At 37.1% G+C, this 15,742-nt stretch overlaps 1 protein-coding gene across 1 annotated transcript in view; it reads right to left on the bottom strand.

Annotated features, from left to right (window-relative positions):
* The window catches only part of SATB2 (SATB homeobox 2), a 199,937-nt gene that overhangs the window by 95,309 nt on the left and 88,886 nt on the right, over nucleotides 1-15,742 (bottom strand). The window contains exon 5 of the mRNA XM_049773254.1: nucleotides 5,403-5,505. Coding sequence (XP_049629211.1) covers nucleotides 5,403-5,505 — 103 coding nt within the window. The remainder of the gene's footprint in view (nucleotides 1-5,402; nucleotides 5,506-15,742) is intronic.

Genomic DNA, 15,742 nt, shown 5'->3' with positions numbered 1-15,742 from the left:
CCCCTTTTTATTCATTTAAGTAAATATTTTAAATGATATTGTAAGTGATTAAACATGTTTCAACTGGTAGAAAAGCAGTAAGAAGAAAAGAAGTCTGCCAAAATATAAGGATCTGAATTCTGTAGTGCACTGAGCAAGACACAGTATTGTACAAACACAAGACACAGAATTGACAAACTTTCTTGTCAAGCACCTTTTCTGGGATCCAAAGGTGAAAGAAAACTTTTCTTATGACTTATAAGACTTAGAGAGAAGTTGCTTCCTTTGACCTCATCAGAGCTCAAGAAAATCGGCAGCAGTAGCAGGATTTGATTAAAGTCACTGTCCTAATTGCCAATACCACCAGGGCTACTCAAGAGCTGCCTTGTGCAATGAGGTCAGGAGAGACTGATTTCACTATTCAACTGTGAGGCACCACTTTATAAGTGACACGATCATTTGGGGGTACAAGAGGTGCTTTAAATGTGGTAACCTTATATCATTTCAGCTGTAATGATCATAATTACTTATTTCTTTTAATCACAACCCACTTAACCACTTTAGTACAGAGTACTAGTTCAAGGAGTTTAATTTTCATTCAACATCTAATCTTTGTGTTCACTGAAACCCTTCATGGGCTTTGTTTACTGTCTGCCTGCTGGCCTGGGCACTTGATCTTACAAGACTAGATCAGACAGGGTCAGATAAAATACTGATTGCGAGAATAAACCTGGCCTGAAGAAGTAACACTGGTTTCCTAAACTCTCATTTCTCCCCATTTTATTATTCTTCAAATAAATTTGAATAAACAAATAAAATTAAGACAACTAGCAATGGGAGGTTCTGAAACAGTGATTGAGAAAAAGCAAAGTGTTTGGTCGAGGTTCATTTTCTTTTTTGTCCAAAAAACAGGGTTTGGTTAATTCCACTCACCACTCATATTAGTGGTGTTTATTTCATAACACAAATCATTTTTTAATATCCATGATTACTTTCAACTTTCAATGACCTCTTCATTTTGGAGAATTTTTCAAGATTGATCTGACCAGAGATAATTGTGCCTATCACATTGCTGAGATATAAAATTGTTAGTGTATAGATTTTTAATGGAAAAAATAACTGATTCTTCTTTGCTATTCTTACAGATACTTTATCTTAAGAAAGGATTCCCATCAAGTTAAAGCTTCAGGTAGAGTTGCACATATAATTGCCACTGGCACACATAAGTCATTAAAGTGATAGGGAACGTTTACGCCAAATAGATCTAATGCAAAGGAACAGTAAGGCAAAGATTATAGTGTTTTAAAATGGGAAAAACTTAAGAGGTAAATTGCACACAATCCTCCCAAGTTCCCAAAAATAATTTTATAATAACAGGAAGATTTCTGGGTTCCTGAGAATAATACTTGTGACCAACACTAACATTCTTTCTTACACATTAAACATCTCACAGCTTGGGGGAGGGGGAGGTTGTTTGTTGGTTTGCTTGTTTTTGCTTTTATCCATGTGTATCTTTATTATATATAGGGAATTTGGGATAGCTTATAGAACTTAGACCAAAAGCAATTATAATATAAAACTAACAGCAATAAAGAGAAACACTATCTCAACCAGCCTGCTTCTCCTTCTATACCCTGCTTTGGATTCAATATCTAAGACTCCTAGAAAGAATGTTTAGAGTGCTGGACCTTACACCAGAGTATACAAACTCTTTCTTCCCATTGATCATGAATTAATGCTAAAGCTGACTCAAATATTTCTGTGTCAACCATAATTGTCTCTGAAATTAAAGGAAAAAGGTAAACAAAATGTGCCTTGCTATGATCACTGGGGAAAATAAAGTTAACATGCAAAGCCAAGCCAACTTAGGACTTTCTAGAGAATAAGTATAGTTTAGCTATAATAGCAACCAATTTAAAAAAATGCACATTAAAATGTTTACTTCAAAATTTAGCAAATTCCATTTGTATATAGTTCTAACATCTGTTTTTAATGATATCAAATTATTGATTGTTCATTTTTCTCATATTTATTTAAGAATTAACTATAGAATTTGAAATCTGATCTTTTTTTAATCCTTCAGTAGACTTTTATATTTGCCAGGTTTTACTCATATTGACTTTGATCTTTCAGAATATATAATTATTTTACTGTTTATTTATTTCCATGAGAAAAAAATTGACCTAGGAGATCTATATGTGGCAATTTGTAACAGAATCACATAGCTTACGTTTAGGAAATCATGGTTTTGATTAAAAAGCAACCATTTAGTCCCCACTGTTTTATTAAAACAGACATTAGCAGATAATAAAGAACATGCTTAACAATGTAGTTTACATTTTAGTTTGGGACATTAGTAAGTTAACTTGAGATTTTCTTCTTTAGTGTTCATCAGCCATAGCGCATGTGAGTTGATAACTTTGGAATCAAAATGGGGTGGCTGGTAGGTAAGGAGGAATGTGGAATTTTGCGTACTCAGGAAGAGTCCAACGGGGTCTTCTGGTCTTACAAATAACCAGTTTTATTACTGGAATTTATTTCCTTTTTTAATTTGAATATAGAGTGACACAAAAAGAAATTTACACACAAAATCTTTGGTTTTTCCATTCTATATTATACTAGCTAAGAATGTCCTGAGAGGGGCCTGGAGAGATAGCACAGCGGCTTTTGCCTTGCAATCAGCCGATCCAGGACCTAAGGTGGTTGGTTCAAATCCCGGTGTCCCATATGGTCCCCCATGCCTGCCAGGAGCTATTTCTGAGCAGATAGCCAGGAGTAACCCCTGAGCGCCTCTGGGTGTGGCCCAAAAACCAAAAAAAAAAAAAAAATGTCCTGAGAGATATCTATTGCAAGCATAGCTATCTATGACATAAAATGTGTGTTAGAGGCCCAGCACTTCCTTTCCTCAGAGGGTCAAAAGTCAATCAAGCATTCATCTCTGGGTATTTATTTCCTGAACACCATTCTACCTACCATGGAGTCTGTTTTTGCTCTCACTGCCTTGGCTAATGAATCAATACCACTGGAACTGTTTGACGGCAGCTCATGTTTACTTCACACATGCCTTAACTTTCCCCTTTCTCTTCCTCCTACACATACCACACATGTACAAGCACACATGCAGGCACACATAGGCTCTCACACACAAATACACATATGCATGCAGATTTACATGCACACACACATAAACACACACAGTTCCAATAGCAGTGACTCCCTCATTCTCTTTGAAGAGCATGTGTATAGTCTTCTGTAGCTTCCTCAGGTACAGATCCTTGACCTCTTTTTGAAATCAAGGTCTCAGTCTGCTTTTATGACACTTAAAAGATTTAACTGTGCATTTACTATACTAAAAAAAAAAAACAACCCAATGAACAGAGTCTGAAGAATTATATACAACAGGAAATGAGGAAAGTAGAAGACAGAGGTGTCAATGCGTAGGGAGCCAGATGCACACACGCACACACATTCATGAGCACGCATTCTCTAGTGGCAATTCTGAAAACACTAGAGTGAAGGGTTTCTAGTTTTTGTGAAATCTGTAATTATACTCCAGTCTACTAAAAGAGGGCACTCTCCTCCTTTCTCTTATAATCGCAAGCAAATAAATGGACTCGAACAAATGACCTTGAGCTGCATGACTCTTGTGATTTTTTTTTTAGCCAAAGAGGATCTGTTTGAGCACATTAACAAAGGAAAGATTGAAGACAACACTTAGAACACTCCTAGCCCACACAATCATGTCTTACCAAGTGAAGGAGTTTTACATTTCCCTGCAGAAGAGTTAATATTAATAACCTTCTAAGGCAAGTACCTAAGCTAAAATTGAAAGGCTACTAAGAATTTAATGCATTAAAGAGAAAATGGTTCTTAATTCAATTATCAATCACTTATTTTCTCCTTGGTAGCTCAACATCTTTATTTTCCAGATAAACTACGTACTTAGTGAAAAATGTTCTTTGGTAATCAGCAATGTGGCACTTATGTAGATAAAGCACATTTTCTCAAAAGGCAATCTTGTAAACAGGTTCCCAATTATTTAAGAGCCAACAAACCTATCAACACTGTCTCTCTAGGGAAAACCTACAGGTAGTGAAACAAATAAATGCATTCTTTCATTTACTTAGTATCTGTTGTCATATTGGGGCCAATGCACACTTACCAATGTTATGTATACTTAGAATAAAGTGTTATAGCTGTCATAATCATGTGAAATACGAAGTAGAAAGACTCTTGAACATCAACCTATCTATTATGATATAAGAACTTTCACAAAAACTCTCAGAAGTGGTAGCATATAAATAAAAATAGTATTAGAACTGGGATGAGAATAGACTTTTTACAATATTGGCAAACTTACAAAGATATAATGTCACTGATATGTTTACATGGATGAATGGTCTAAAAAGCATGCCATTTATTATATGAAAAAAGTATATTTTGCCCTCATTTTCTCAGAACTAGACATATTTTCATATATTACTGCTAGTAGTATTATCGATTATAGTTCTGATATTACCACTATTATTTATCAAAAGGTTTTTTTGCCAGTATTCCTTATAACTACATAGTGGTACAGATACTTTTATTATTTCTAACTTTCTGATAAGTAAATTGAGTCTGGTGATATTGAATAATGTACCAGATTCATAGAGATAACAAATGGAAGATGAAAACTTAAATATAAGCCTGCCTGACAACAGAGTCCTTCTGCTTTATTTACTGCTCTGAAATTGTCTCCAAACACACACAGTATCACAATTCTACTTCTGACCAAAGATTACACGGTGCCACAATAATCCTTTCGATTTGAGAGCTGGTACTTAAACTCTAAGTGCTCTAATAGTCAATGGTTTCTTTTCAATTTTTATTTACATACACAGAAATTATTTATTGATTATGCTTTTAGAAACACACCTATCTGAAATAATCTCATTTCAAAATATTTCAGAAATTCTTGTTTTTTCACAGGTACTCATGCTTCAAAACTTTCGCTTTTAGTTCATCATCTGAGATGAAGGAAGTTAACTTGAATTGCTTCATGAAAATATTTTTTTTAATTTACCCATAAACAATTTAATTAAAAGTATAGCTAAAACTAGCATAGCACTCAGGAAGATAGCACAAAGGACTAATATGTATGCCAGGCATATTCAAGGTTTAATTTGGTCCCTGGCACTTACATTCTCTCATCTACTCAGGGTCTATGTGTCCTTAACAGTCTACAGCAATGATGAGTCCAACCACTGCTTCAGTGCCAGCTCCCAGCAGGGAACCATCCAGCCCAGCTGTTTGGGCCCCTGAGCATTGTCTCGGTCTCTACGCCCAAAAGAAAATTCTAAAACTGAACATGATTCCATACAACCAAGAGTAAATTTATAGAAGAAAATCAAAACAGGCCTTCATACAGAAAGTCCATTTACCTTTAATCTTCTTGTACTTCTTATACCATCTCCCGAACTCCTGGCACTTGGTTGCTGACACGTTGGCATAGTATGTGCTATTTACAATGGATGAAATCATACTCTACAAAGGAAAAGAGATGCCATTACTTGGCATAAAAATGAAACCCCATGTGAGAAAGAGCATTTCCTTATCCACTTTGTCTTTCATTTCTCAAGTAACAAACTTTCAGTAACTTAAACTTACTCTGCCTTCTTTAAATTATGCCTTTATGAAAATACTTTCTTGAAAACATCAATTCTGGGGCAATGGCAAAAATGGAAGCAGGACATACAAATGAAAGGCAAAGTGAGTGAGAAAACAGATATAATTTAGGAACCAGAGCAAAAGGTAATTTCAGATGCTGCTGCATAGATAATCCAAATAATGCCTCTCAGATGTTTCTGTTCCTCTTCCAACAGCAACAAGCTTACACCGCCAAGAATCTGAGAACATCCGTGCTACCCACTGCAGAACAACATTTAGGGAAATAAGTTAAATTAATATAATTTATAGAAACGTGTGATTAGCACTTGTGTGAAAATTCACCAAATGAAAAAATTAACAGTGCTATTTTGGAACAGGGGAAACTAAACATAACACTCATGATGTGTTTCAACCAAAATGGATTCAAAACTCAAACTTTCTGAGGGCTTAAGTCTTTGGTCCCTTCATATTCTTCCTTACCCCCCCCTTCAGTTCAGTCACTTGGTTGATTTGTTCATAATTTGGTTAAAAGGCAAGAAGGGAAGCATAAACTCACTTACCACTGAAAAATATTCTAATTGCACACCTTGAATTAAATTGCCTCCAGAGACATGTTTTCAGTCAAATTAGCACATTAAGATCAACATTTGTGCAGATGTTAACTTATACCTGAACTGACGGTGATGAGAGTATGAATCAGATATTTTATACAGATTTTATGTCTTAAATTTTTTGTCATAGAAAGAAATAGACTGAAACCATTCAAAGGATTCAAATGACCTATGCATGTAAGCTTTTACATTTTTTTTTTTACAAAAAATATATACCAGGTATGGTGAGGCTTAGCAAAAAAACCTAGAACTTCTAATAGCCTTTCTATAAAGTAATCCTGATAAGAGGATAATAGTGATTCAAGGTTATATATTAGTTACTTACCAGACTATTCATAAGTCATCTACAAGTCATTTACTAGGAGGTTTAAATGCCAGCAAACAGGAAAAAACATTTCCCTCCCCACTTTTTTTTTTCCAATCACTTTGCACTATTAGTGAAGACAGAAATGTGACTTTAGTTAATTCCTTGGCCCTATCTCCATAGCAGGTGGCTTTGCTCCCTCAATTGTGGATTCTTTAATGGAGTTCTGATGACTATGGGGAGACTCTTTGAATGGGAGAACAGAAACACAGCATTAGGAGCACAAAGGCCCAGGATCACCTGAGTAGCAGAGAATGTTAAGATCCTCATTCATGGTCTATCTCTGAGGATCAGTAGAATCCTAATCATCCCGGATCAGGTTTGGTTTGTATATTCTCAACGTGGTGAGGACTGTGCTTGCTTCCTCTGTAAGCTGAACTTTTCTCTCCAAGGGACCCTTAAGGACAATAATCCTGTCTTTTCATTTTTCCTTCCACCTAGTGTCTAACACAACTGTGGTGTGGGGTAGCTGAGTCACGAAAATTAGCAGATGAAAAGGGACAGAGAGGAAATGTTTTAAATGCCAAACTGAAATGTCATAATAATGAAAATCTTAAGATGAACGAAGGCTAATAATAGACGTGCCAACCACACTGAGTATATGTGAATAATCACAAATGTCTTTGCCATCTCCAGGATGTTGGCATGAACAGTCATCGCTGAAAAGACTGAGCCTATGCCTGTTTTATGGCAAAGAACAGAGTCAGAGCTAACCTTCCATTGCAAGATAGCCTAGAAGCAGGTTCAACTGAAATGCTTTGCAAATACTGCCTGGAACCATTTCTCAGTCTTCCTTGCTCATCATCATTTCTAGGTCTTCCTGATAGAGATAGGCAAATTCCTGCTACTCTGGACAACCTGCATTTCCCTCCCAAATTTAGCTTCTTCCACAAGCATCCTGACAGACACTGTGTAAGGAAGGCCAGAAATGGTGTTGGAAGGGAGCAAGAGAATGAGGATTTGGATTTCAATGGGCTCCACCCAGGACCCATTCGAGTCAGGTTTAAAAAAGCATCTGCTACCAATACACCCAACTAAATGTGGACTCTGATGCAAATTACTAGAAATATTTCCTAGCTCTACCGATTACCAAATAAACATTTGTAGGCTTACTATACTATGACTCAACCAAGAAGCTCTGTACAAAGCAATGATCATCTCTAAGATAATGAGAAACTTTGATTTGATCAAGTTTTGTACATTTTATTTTTATTTTATTTTACATTTTTATACATTTTATTATTACTAACTCCCTAAATGTCTTTATACAGAGTTGACACTCACAATCGTTTTGCTGATAAGAAATTTTGCACTGTGTTTCTGAATACTTGAAGGACTCCTCAGAGGCCTAGGGAGTGCACCCCCCAAAAACTGCATTTTGAAGCTGCCCAGTGAGTAAACTCTGGCTGTGGGGGTTGCCGGCCAATAAACTGAGCTCTCTGGCCTGCAGAGATTCCGCCCTGCGGTGCCTTTGTTCACTCTGAGGACTTCAAGTGAAACTTCTCCTGTGCCTATCTGTGTTTCTGAATACCTGAAGGTCTCCTCAGAGGCTTAGGGAGCACACCCAAAAAAAACTGTCAACTAGAGGCAGCTTCGCTTTGCGGCTGCGCACTCTTTCTGATCAATGATCCCCACCACAATACACAGGAAAAACCACACTACAAGCCTAACAATGGGGAAACGTCGCAGGCAAACACCATGCACAGAGAATGAAGATGAAACTCAGATGACCTAATAAATTCCAACCACCTGATTAACCTCTCGGATAAGAAACTTAAAATAGCAATATGGAAGATGTTTGTAGAACTCAGAGAAAGCAAAAATAATCTGAACAGAACACAAAGACAGAAATCAGAAAACTTCAAACTGAAATAACAGATCTGAAAAACACGGTAGCTCAACTGAAAACATCAATGGATGGCCTTGCCAGCAGGGTATCATAAGCTTAGGAGAGAATCGGAGTACTGGAAGATGTGATGCAGAAAAACTCAACACAACAGAAGTAATTGGAAGAGAACCTTAAGACAAATGGAAAAATTACTCAAGGAATGCGAACAGATAAAAATAGAAGTCTTTGATAAATTGAACAGAAACAACATAAGAATCATTGGAGTCCCAGAGACCCAGTTAGGAGATCTCCAGGAAGAATCAACTGTCAAAGACATCATCAAAGAGATACTCCCAGAGTTAAAGACTACATGCAATTAAATCCTGCATGCCCAAAGAGTACCAGCTAAAAGAGACCCAAAGAAAAACACCCCAAGACACATCCTCGTTACAATGACATGTCCCACAGATAGAGATAGAATACTGAAAGCAGCAAGATCAAAAAGAAAAATTACATTCAAAGGAGTATCCCTAAGACTTACAGCAGACATGTCACAAGAAACTCTCAAGGCCAGAAGACAGTGGTGGGATATTGTAACAAGACTGAATGAAATGAATGCCTCACCGAGAATACTACACCTAGCCCAACTCATGTTCAGGTTTGAAGGAAGAATACATAGCTTCATGGATAAACAACAGCTCAGAAACTTCACAAATGATAAACCAGTCTTAATGGAAAAACTGACAATTCTACTCTAAGACAAGAGAGATCAACAAACACAGCAAACTTATCTACAAAGATGACATTAAATCCTATGACAATCATCTCCCTCAATATCAATGGACTAAATTCACCAAATAAAAGACACAGAGTGGCAAAATGGGTCAAAAAGATGAATCCAACCTTCTGCTGCCTACAAGAAACACATCTAAATAGTCAGAACAAACATAGACTCAAAATCAAAGGCTGGAGGAAAATCATCCAAGCAAACCACACCCTCAAAAAAGCTGGGGTGGCCATATTAATATCTGATGACACCAACTTTATACTCAGAAAAGTGGTAAGGGACAAAGATGGACACTATGTACTAATCAAGGGATATGTGCAACAGGAAGAAATCAGACTATTAAACATATATGCACCCAATGAGAGACCAGCAAATTATCTAATACAGTACTGACAAATCTGAAAGAAGAAATCAATAATAACACAATAATTGTGGGAGACCTCAACACGGCCCTATCAACACTTGATAGGTCAACCAGACTGAAACCCAACAAAAACATACTAGCCCAGAAAAGAATAACGAAAGAAAGAGGATTGAGCTCCCATTCGATCCAGCTATTCCACTCCTACGAATATACCCTACGAACACAAGAATACAATACAAAAACCCCTTCCTCACACCTATATTTATTGCAGCACTATTCACAATAGCCAGGCTCTGGAAACAACCAAGATGCCCTTCAACAGACGAATGGATAAAGAAACTGTGGTACATATACACAATGGAATATTATGCAGCCATCAGGAGAGATGAAGTCATGAAATTTTCCTATACATGAATGTACATGTAGTCTATCATGCTGAGTGAAATAAGTCAGAGGGAGAGAGAGACGCAGAATAGTCTCACTCATCTATGAGTTTTAAGAAAAATAAAAGTCATTTTTGCAACAATCCTCAGAGACAATGAGAGGAGGGCTGGGATCAAGTAACTTTGTAACAACAAATTTCAATTCATCATAAATAAAGATGAAAAGGGTTAATAATAAAAGTCCAGCAAATGCTGACTATTATGCAGCAAGAAGGAAGATTCTCCAGACATCTAGGTTTAAAAAAGACTGTATTCATCATATCTCATCCATTGTATAATTATATCTTTTTTTCTTTTTTTGTTTGTTTGTTTGTTTGTTTTTTGGGTAGTGCTGAGGGGTTACTCCTGGCTCTCTGCTCAGAAATCACTCCTGGCAGGCACAAGGGACTATATGGGATGGCAGGATTCAAACCACTGTTGGTCCTGGGTCCACTGCTTGCAAGGCAGACGCCCTACCGTTATGCTATCTCTCTGGCCCCCAATTTTTATTTTTCGTTTATATCTTAAAAATATTTTAATGTCACTAAAATCAGGATATATATTGAGATCTTAGCTATATCTTACACCTAATGTGAAATAGCTATTGTAAAATGAGTTGAGCAAATCTTAAAACCTCTTCCACCTACAACTCAACAAAAAAAGGTTCAATTTCCAATAAGAGCTCCTTAAGTATCAGAGAACTTGGTATTTCATGTTGCTTTTTTTCAATTATTCTAAAGCTTAAAGTTTTACTTTTAAGTAAACAAGATCTGATCCTACTGGTTCAATATAGAAGGTCACCAACTCTAATAAACAGATTAATAAAATCAAATATTAATACCAAAAATTCAAAAGAGATGTACATGGCCATTTTTAACAATTTGACAAAAAATACTCTAGAGACCACGATGAAAATAATTTTGCATTTACTTCTCACTTTGGGAGTTTCTGAGACAATGGAAGTATGTGTTATACCACAGTCAAACTCTTAGCCCTGCTCATAGCCTCACACACCATCAGGGCCATGACTATAGATAAAACCATTTGAGAGAGAAAGGGAGAAAGTCTGCTGTAGAGGCAGGCAGCGGGGAGGGTAGAGGGGCAGCAGTAGGGATACTGGGTACATATGTGGTAGGAAATGTACACTAATAAAGGGAGGGGTGTTGGACATTGTATCTCATGGTGATTCAATTAAAAAATTATCTTAAAAAGAGAAAACAGGGACCAGAGCCATAGCACATCGGGGAGGACTTTCCCTTGCACTCAGCAGACCCAGATTCAATCCCCGACATCCCTTAAGGTCCCTTGAGCACCACCCGGAGTGATTCTTGAGCACAGACCAATATGTAACCCTTGGACACTGCAGAATTGGCCCAAAATCAAAAATTTAAGAAAAAGAGAGGGGCAGGAGAGATACCACAGAGGTAGGGCATTCGCCTTGCACGTGGTTGACCCAGGACTGAGGTGGTTTGATTCCTGGCATCCCGTATGGTCCCCCAAGCCTGCCAGGAGTAATTTCTAAGTGCAGAGCCTGAAGTAATCCCTGAGAGCTACTGGGTGAGAGCCCAAAACAAGAGAGAATTAGAGAGAGAGAGAGAGAAAGACAGAGAGAGAGAGAGAGAGAGAGAGAGAGAGAGAGAGAGAGAGAGAGAGAGAGAGAGAGGGAGGGAGGGAGGGAGGGAGAGAGAATATTCTGTATTAAAATAAACTGGAAGGTTTGAAATGTTTTCAAAAGTATGGAAACTTTTGGAAAATATCAAAGTTCTTTATAATTATGAGGTTTCAGGTGGGAAATAAAATGTTTCCTTATTTGCAATTTTTCTGACATAGTTTGCTATTTATATTTGAAAGTTGGTTTGTTTCTTTGGTTTTAATTTGGGGGGCCTTATCTGGTGGTGTTCTAGGCCACTCTTGATTCTGCATTCAGGGATCACTCCTGGCTGGGTTCAAGAAAACATATGGGGATTGAATCAGATTGGCTTTATGCAAGGCAAGTACCCTATTCATTATACTATCACTCTAGCCCAATTTACTTTTAAAAAATACTAAGATACTTGAATAATCAAAATATGCCAGGGTTAATCCAAAGTATTAACTGATTTGAATTTGCTTTAAATAAAATAAGATAATATTATAATAATGTTTCTGAATTTGACTTAAGCTAACAAACTTACTTCAGATCTCTGAAGAAAAAAATGTAATGACACTTGTTTGGGTTTGATGAGTCCAGAAAATGGGCATCACCTGTCAATTGTGTGATCTCATTTTCCAAACAGAAGACCCAGAAGCTCAGAATGAAGAAGCATCTTGTCCACAGTCATATAGCAGTGGGAAGCACCATAAAGAGACACTATTAGCAGCATTCACTATTTCATGGGTCTCAGAAAAAGGAAACTTAATTAACAAGAGAAAAGAATTCTCCCAGCCCCCTTAAGCTAACACAAAGCTCAGAAATTGCTATTGTAAACAAGATTTTAGAAAAAGTAAAGGAAAAAAAATATACTAGTCCTTCACAAAGAATACTTTTACACCAAAGTGAATGTCTACACTTGCTACTGAGAACCTATCATCTGAGCAAGGACTATGTGAGTGGAAGAAGGGAGGGTATCCAGATCCTATTTAATCTGCCTTGTGATATATGCCCCATCACACAAAAATGAGATAAGATGACACTCCATTTAAGCAGAGTAAGGGCAAAACAGCTTATTTTGATTAAGTCCTTTGTGGTGAAAGAATGATTTCATGTCCATTGACAGCATGCTCCACTTTTCCTTCCATGCCCATTCCTGTGGTTTTGGGTTGGAACCGAACCTTGTTGTCATTCCAGATGATACCAAACCCATCCTCTGGGTCTGAGAGAACCTGCTGTGTCTGAAATCCTGCTAAGTCTCTACTCCATGGCTTGCTTATCTGCTGTGGGACACTTGGTTCCTGAAATCTGAATACTGACTGACACCTACCTCACAGAGCTTTAAAAGCTTTAAGAAATCCAAGAATGGTTTATGCTGGAGTCCTCACCCATGATGAGGAGTCCATGAAGGGCCTCTCTCACCACTGCAGCCAATCAGTGCAAACAGTTCCTCATGATAATACTTTCCAAAAAGGACACAGGAGCATCCTTCAACGTGATTTTAGGAGACTGAGCTTGAACTCAAACAATCTCATATAAAAATGACCAAAAAAAAAAAAAAAACCCAATTAGTAACTGGTTAAAAGAATCAGTTTGTGTTTCTTAATTTATTTTCTTTCATTCTCATTTATTAACCAGTTTCTATCTATTTTAGATAGAAAAAAAATAAATAGTTCGATGCAATTTGAAAACATGGTACTGTTCCACAAAGTCATTTATCTACAACTGGGCACACACTCAAGTTTTATTTTCAATAATCCAATTGGCTGCTTTGTTTCATACCTGATTTGGGGGCATAATATAGATTTATCCTTTAAGGATCCTCAAGTGGCAGGCTTGCTTGTAATGACAAAAATAAGTATCTTTATAAAAAAAAAGATCTGTGTAAACACTGTATCATCATCCTACTGAAACTTTCTTACGTTCGAGCACCTCAATAATTTCATTTTGTTCCTCAATAATCTGTTTCCCAAACTTAACTAGCTACATAGGACAGAGCTACATTCAAAACATTATCTGGGGGCCAGAGAACTAGCACAGAGGTTGAGGCCCTCACCTTGCAGGTGAGCAATTGGTTCAATTCCAGGTACATGATGTATACCTGGAAAATAGCATGGTCCTAGAGACCTCAAATACCCTGAGTATGGTCGTGGGGCCACCCCAGCATCCATAGACACTTTCAGACCTGGTTGTCCAAAATATTCTAAGTTTTTACTTTTATGAAGTATCTGAAGCAAATGTATAGAAATAGGACATAGAATAGAGATTAACAAAAGCTGAGAGAAAGAACAGAATGGGATATTTCTATTTCATGGCTACAGAATTTCTGCTGGGTGCTGAAAAATCTTACCAAGAAGATAGGAATAATGACTGTACCACACTGAGAAGCACTGTGGTGAAAATTCAAAAACTTTTGCCATGATACACTTCAGGTTATATATTTTTGTTACCCTTCAGCACAAAATTTAAATCTATCTACTATCATAGAGAATGTGTTAGGGGACAAGAAGTTATGCATAGAAAAGTGCATGCATTTGTGGAATTTTTGTTTTTTATTTTTTGTTTTAAGACTGCACCCAACAGTCCTCAGGGCTTACCCCTGATCTGCATAAAAGGATCTCTGTTAGTGAGGCTCAGGAGGCCATATGTGATACCCAGAAAAGAACTGGGTCAAACATGTGCCCAACTATACTATTGCTGCAGCCCAAATTTCTTGTTCTTATAACACAATTTTCAGTTAACTAGACTGTCATACTTCACTTAATCATCACCATAACCTATCAGCTAGACAATGCATTTATTTCTTCTATTAAAAGATCAAAATTCCAAGAACATGGAATTTTTTTTATTTCAACTCTTAAGAAAGATAAGAAAGCAGAAGAAAAAAAAGCAATCATAATGTTTTCCAATTAGAGCAATTGGAGTTGGGATTTAAAAAAAATAAAAGACAGTATGGTAATAATAACCAGAGACAATAGAGATGAGAGCTGGAAGGACCAGCCCATGATATGAAGCTTATCACAAAGATTGTTGAGTTATGTTAGACAAATATACTCTCTCTTTCTCTCTGTCTCTCTCTTTCTCAGAAAACCCTTAATAACCAGTCCATGATATGAAGTTTATCACAAAGATTATTGAGTGCTGTTAGAGAAATTCTCTCTCTCTCTCTCTCTCTCTCTCTCTCTCTCTCTCTCTCTCTCTCTCTCTCTCTCTCTCTCTCTCTCTCTCTCTCTATCTCTCTCTCTCTCCCCCCTTCCCTCCCTCCCTCCCTCCCTCCCCCCCCCCAAGAAAGAGGCTGGAAGTGATTAGGTTGTCAGCACCTACATACATTTTAAAAGGTGAAATCAAAAATAAATGCACAGACAAACCAACATAACCTGCACTTTCCAAGCATGTGGCTAAACAGAAAACAGCTAAATCCTGTTTCCTCCCTTTAAATATATATGCCTGCTGCCACAAATGTTGCTTCTTTTATGGACTTTTCCATTCTTTCCTTCTACCTTCTGGGCTGCTCTTTTGAACTATAAACCACTGAGATGTTCAAAAATACACTGATACAGAACCACTCCTGTGGGCAATTGACACAAGTGACCACTCAGGAGATAAACCTAAGTGGATGTGGCTTCTGGTAAAAAATAAATTTTTTCAACACTAGGCAAGTTTAATACAGAATCTAAGACTATTTTAAATAGCCTAATAAGCTCCATTTCTCTTTTAAACAGTCTTGGTGCTTTTCTCTTTTTCTCCCAGTTTACAAGTTTAATTTCTGTCTTCTTCACACTCTAAGCAAAAATCACTAAAATCCGCCTGACCCTTCACTGAGATGCTGGTAATACAGGGGGAATTGTAGAAAATATTTCACTATTGATTCCTCTTACTCAAACAAAACCTGGATTTTTTTTTTTTTTTTTTACAAATCCATGCAGGTGGTACTTCAAAAACTGTATGCACCTAATCTATGAAAACCACCAACAAAATGTGTGGTCCAAACTACATCCACATTGGCATGTGATTTGGATATCTACATAGAGTGAGTAATCTGAAACATGTAAAGTTAATATCTGCAAATGCTGCAGCCCACCTGGCATTTATTTATACTAGAGAAGTA

The sequence above is a fragment of the Suncus etruscus genome, chromosome 5 (assembly GCF_024139225.1).
Source record: "Suncus etruscus isolate mSunEtr1 chromosome 5, mSunEtr1.pri.cur, whole genome shotgun sequence".
In the NCBI taxonomy this organism is placed as follows: Eukaryota; Metazoa; Chordata; class Mammalia; order Eulipotyphla; family Soricidae; genus Suncus; species Suncus etruscus.
The sequence above is the reverse complement of the archived record's forward strand: the minus strand, read 5'-3'. Positions and strand labels throughout refer to the sequence as shown.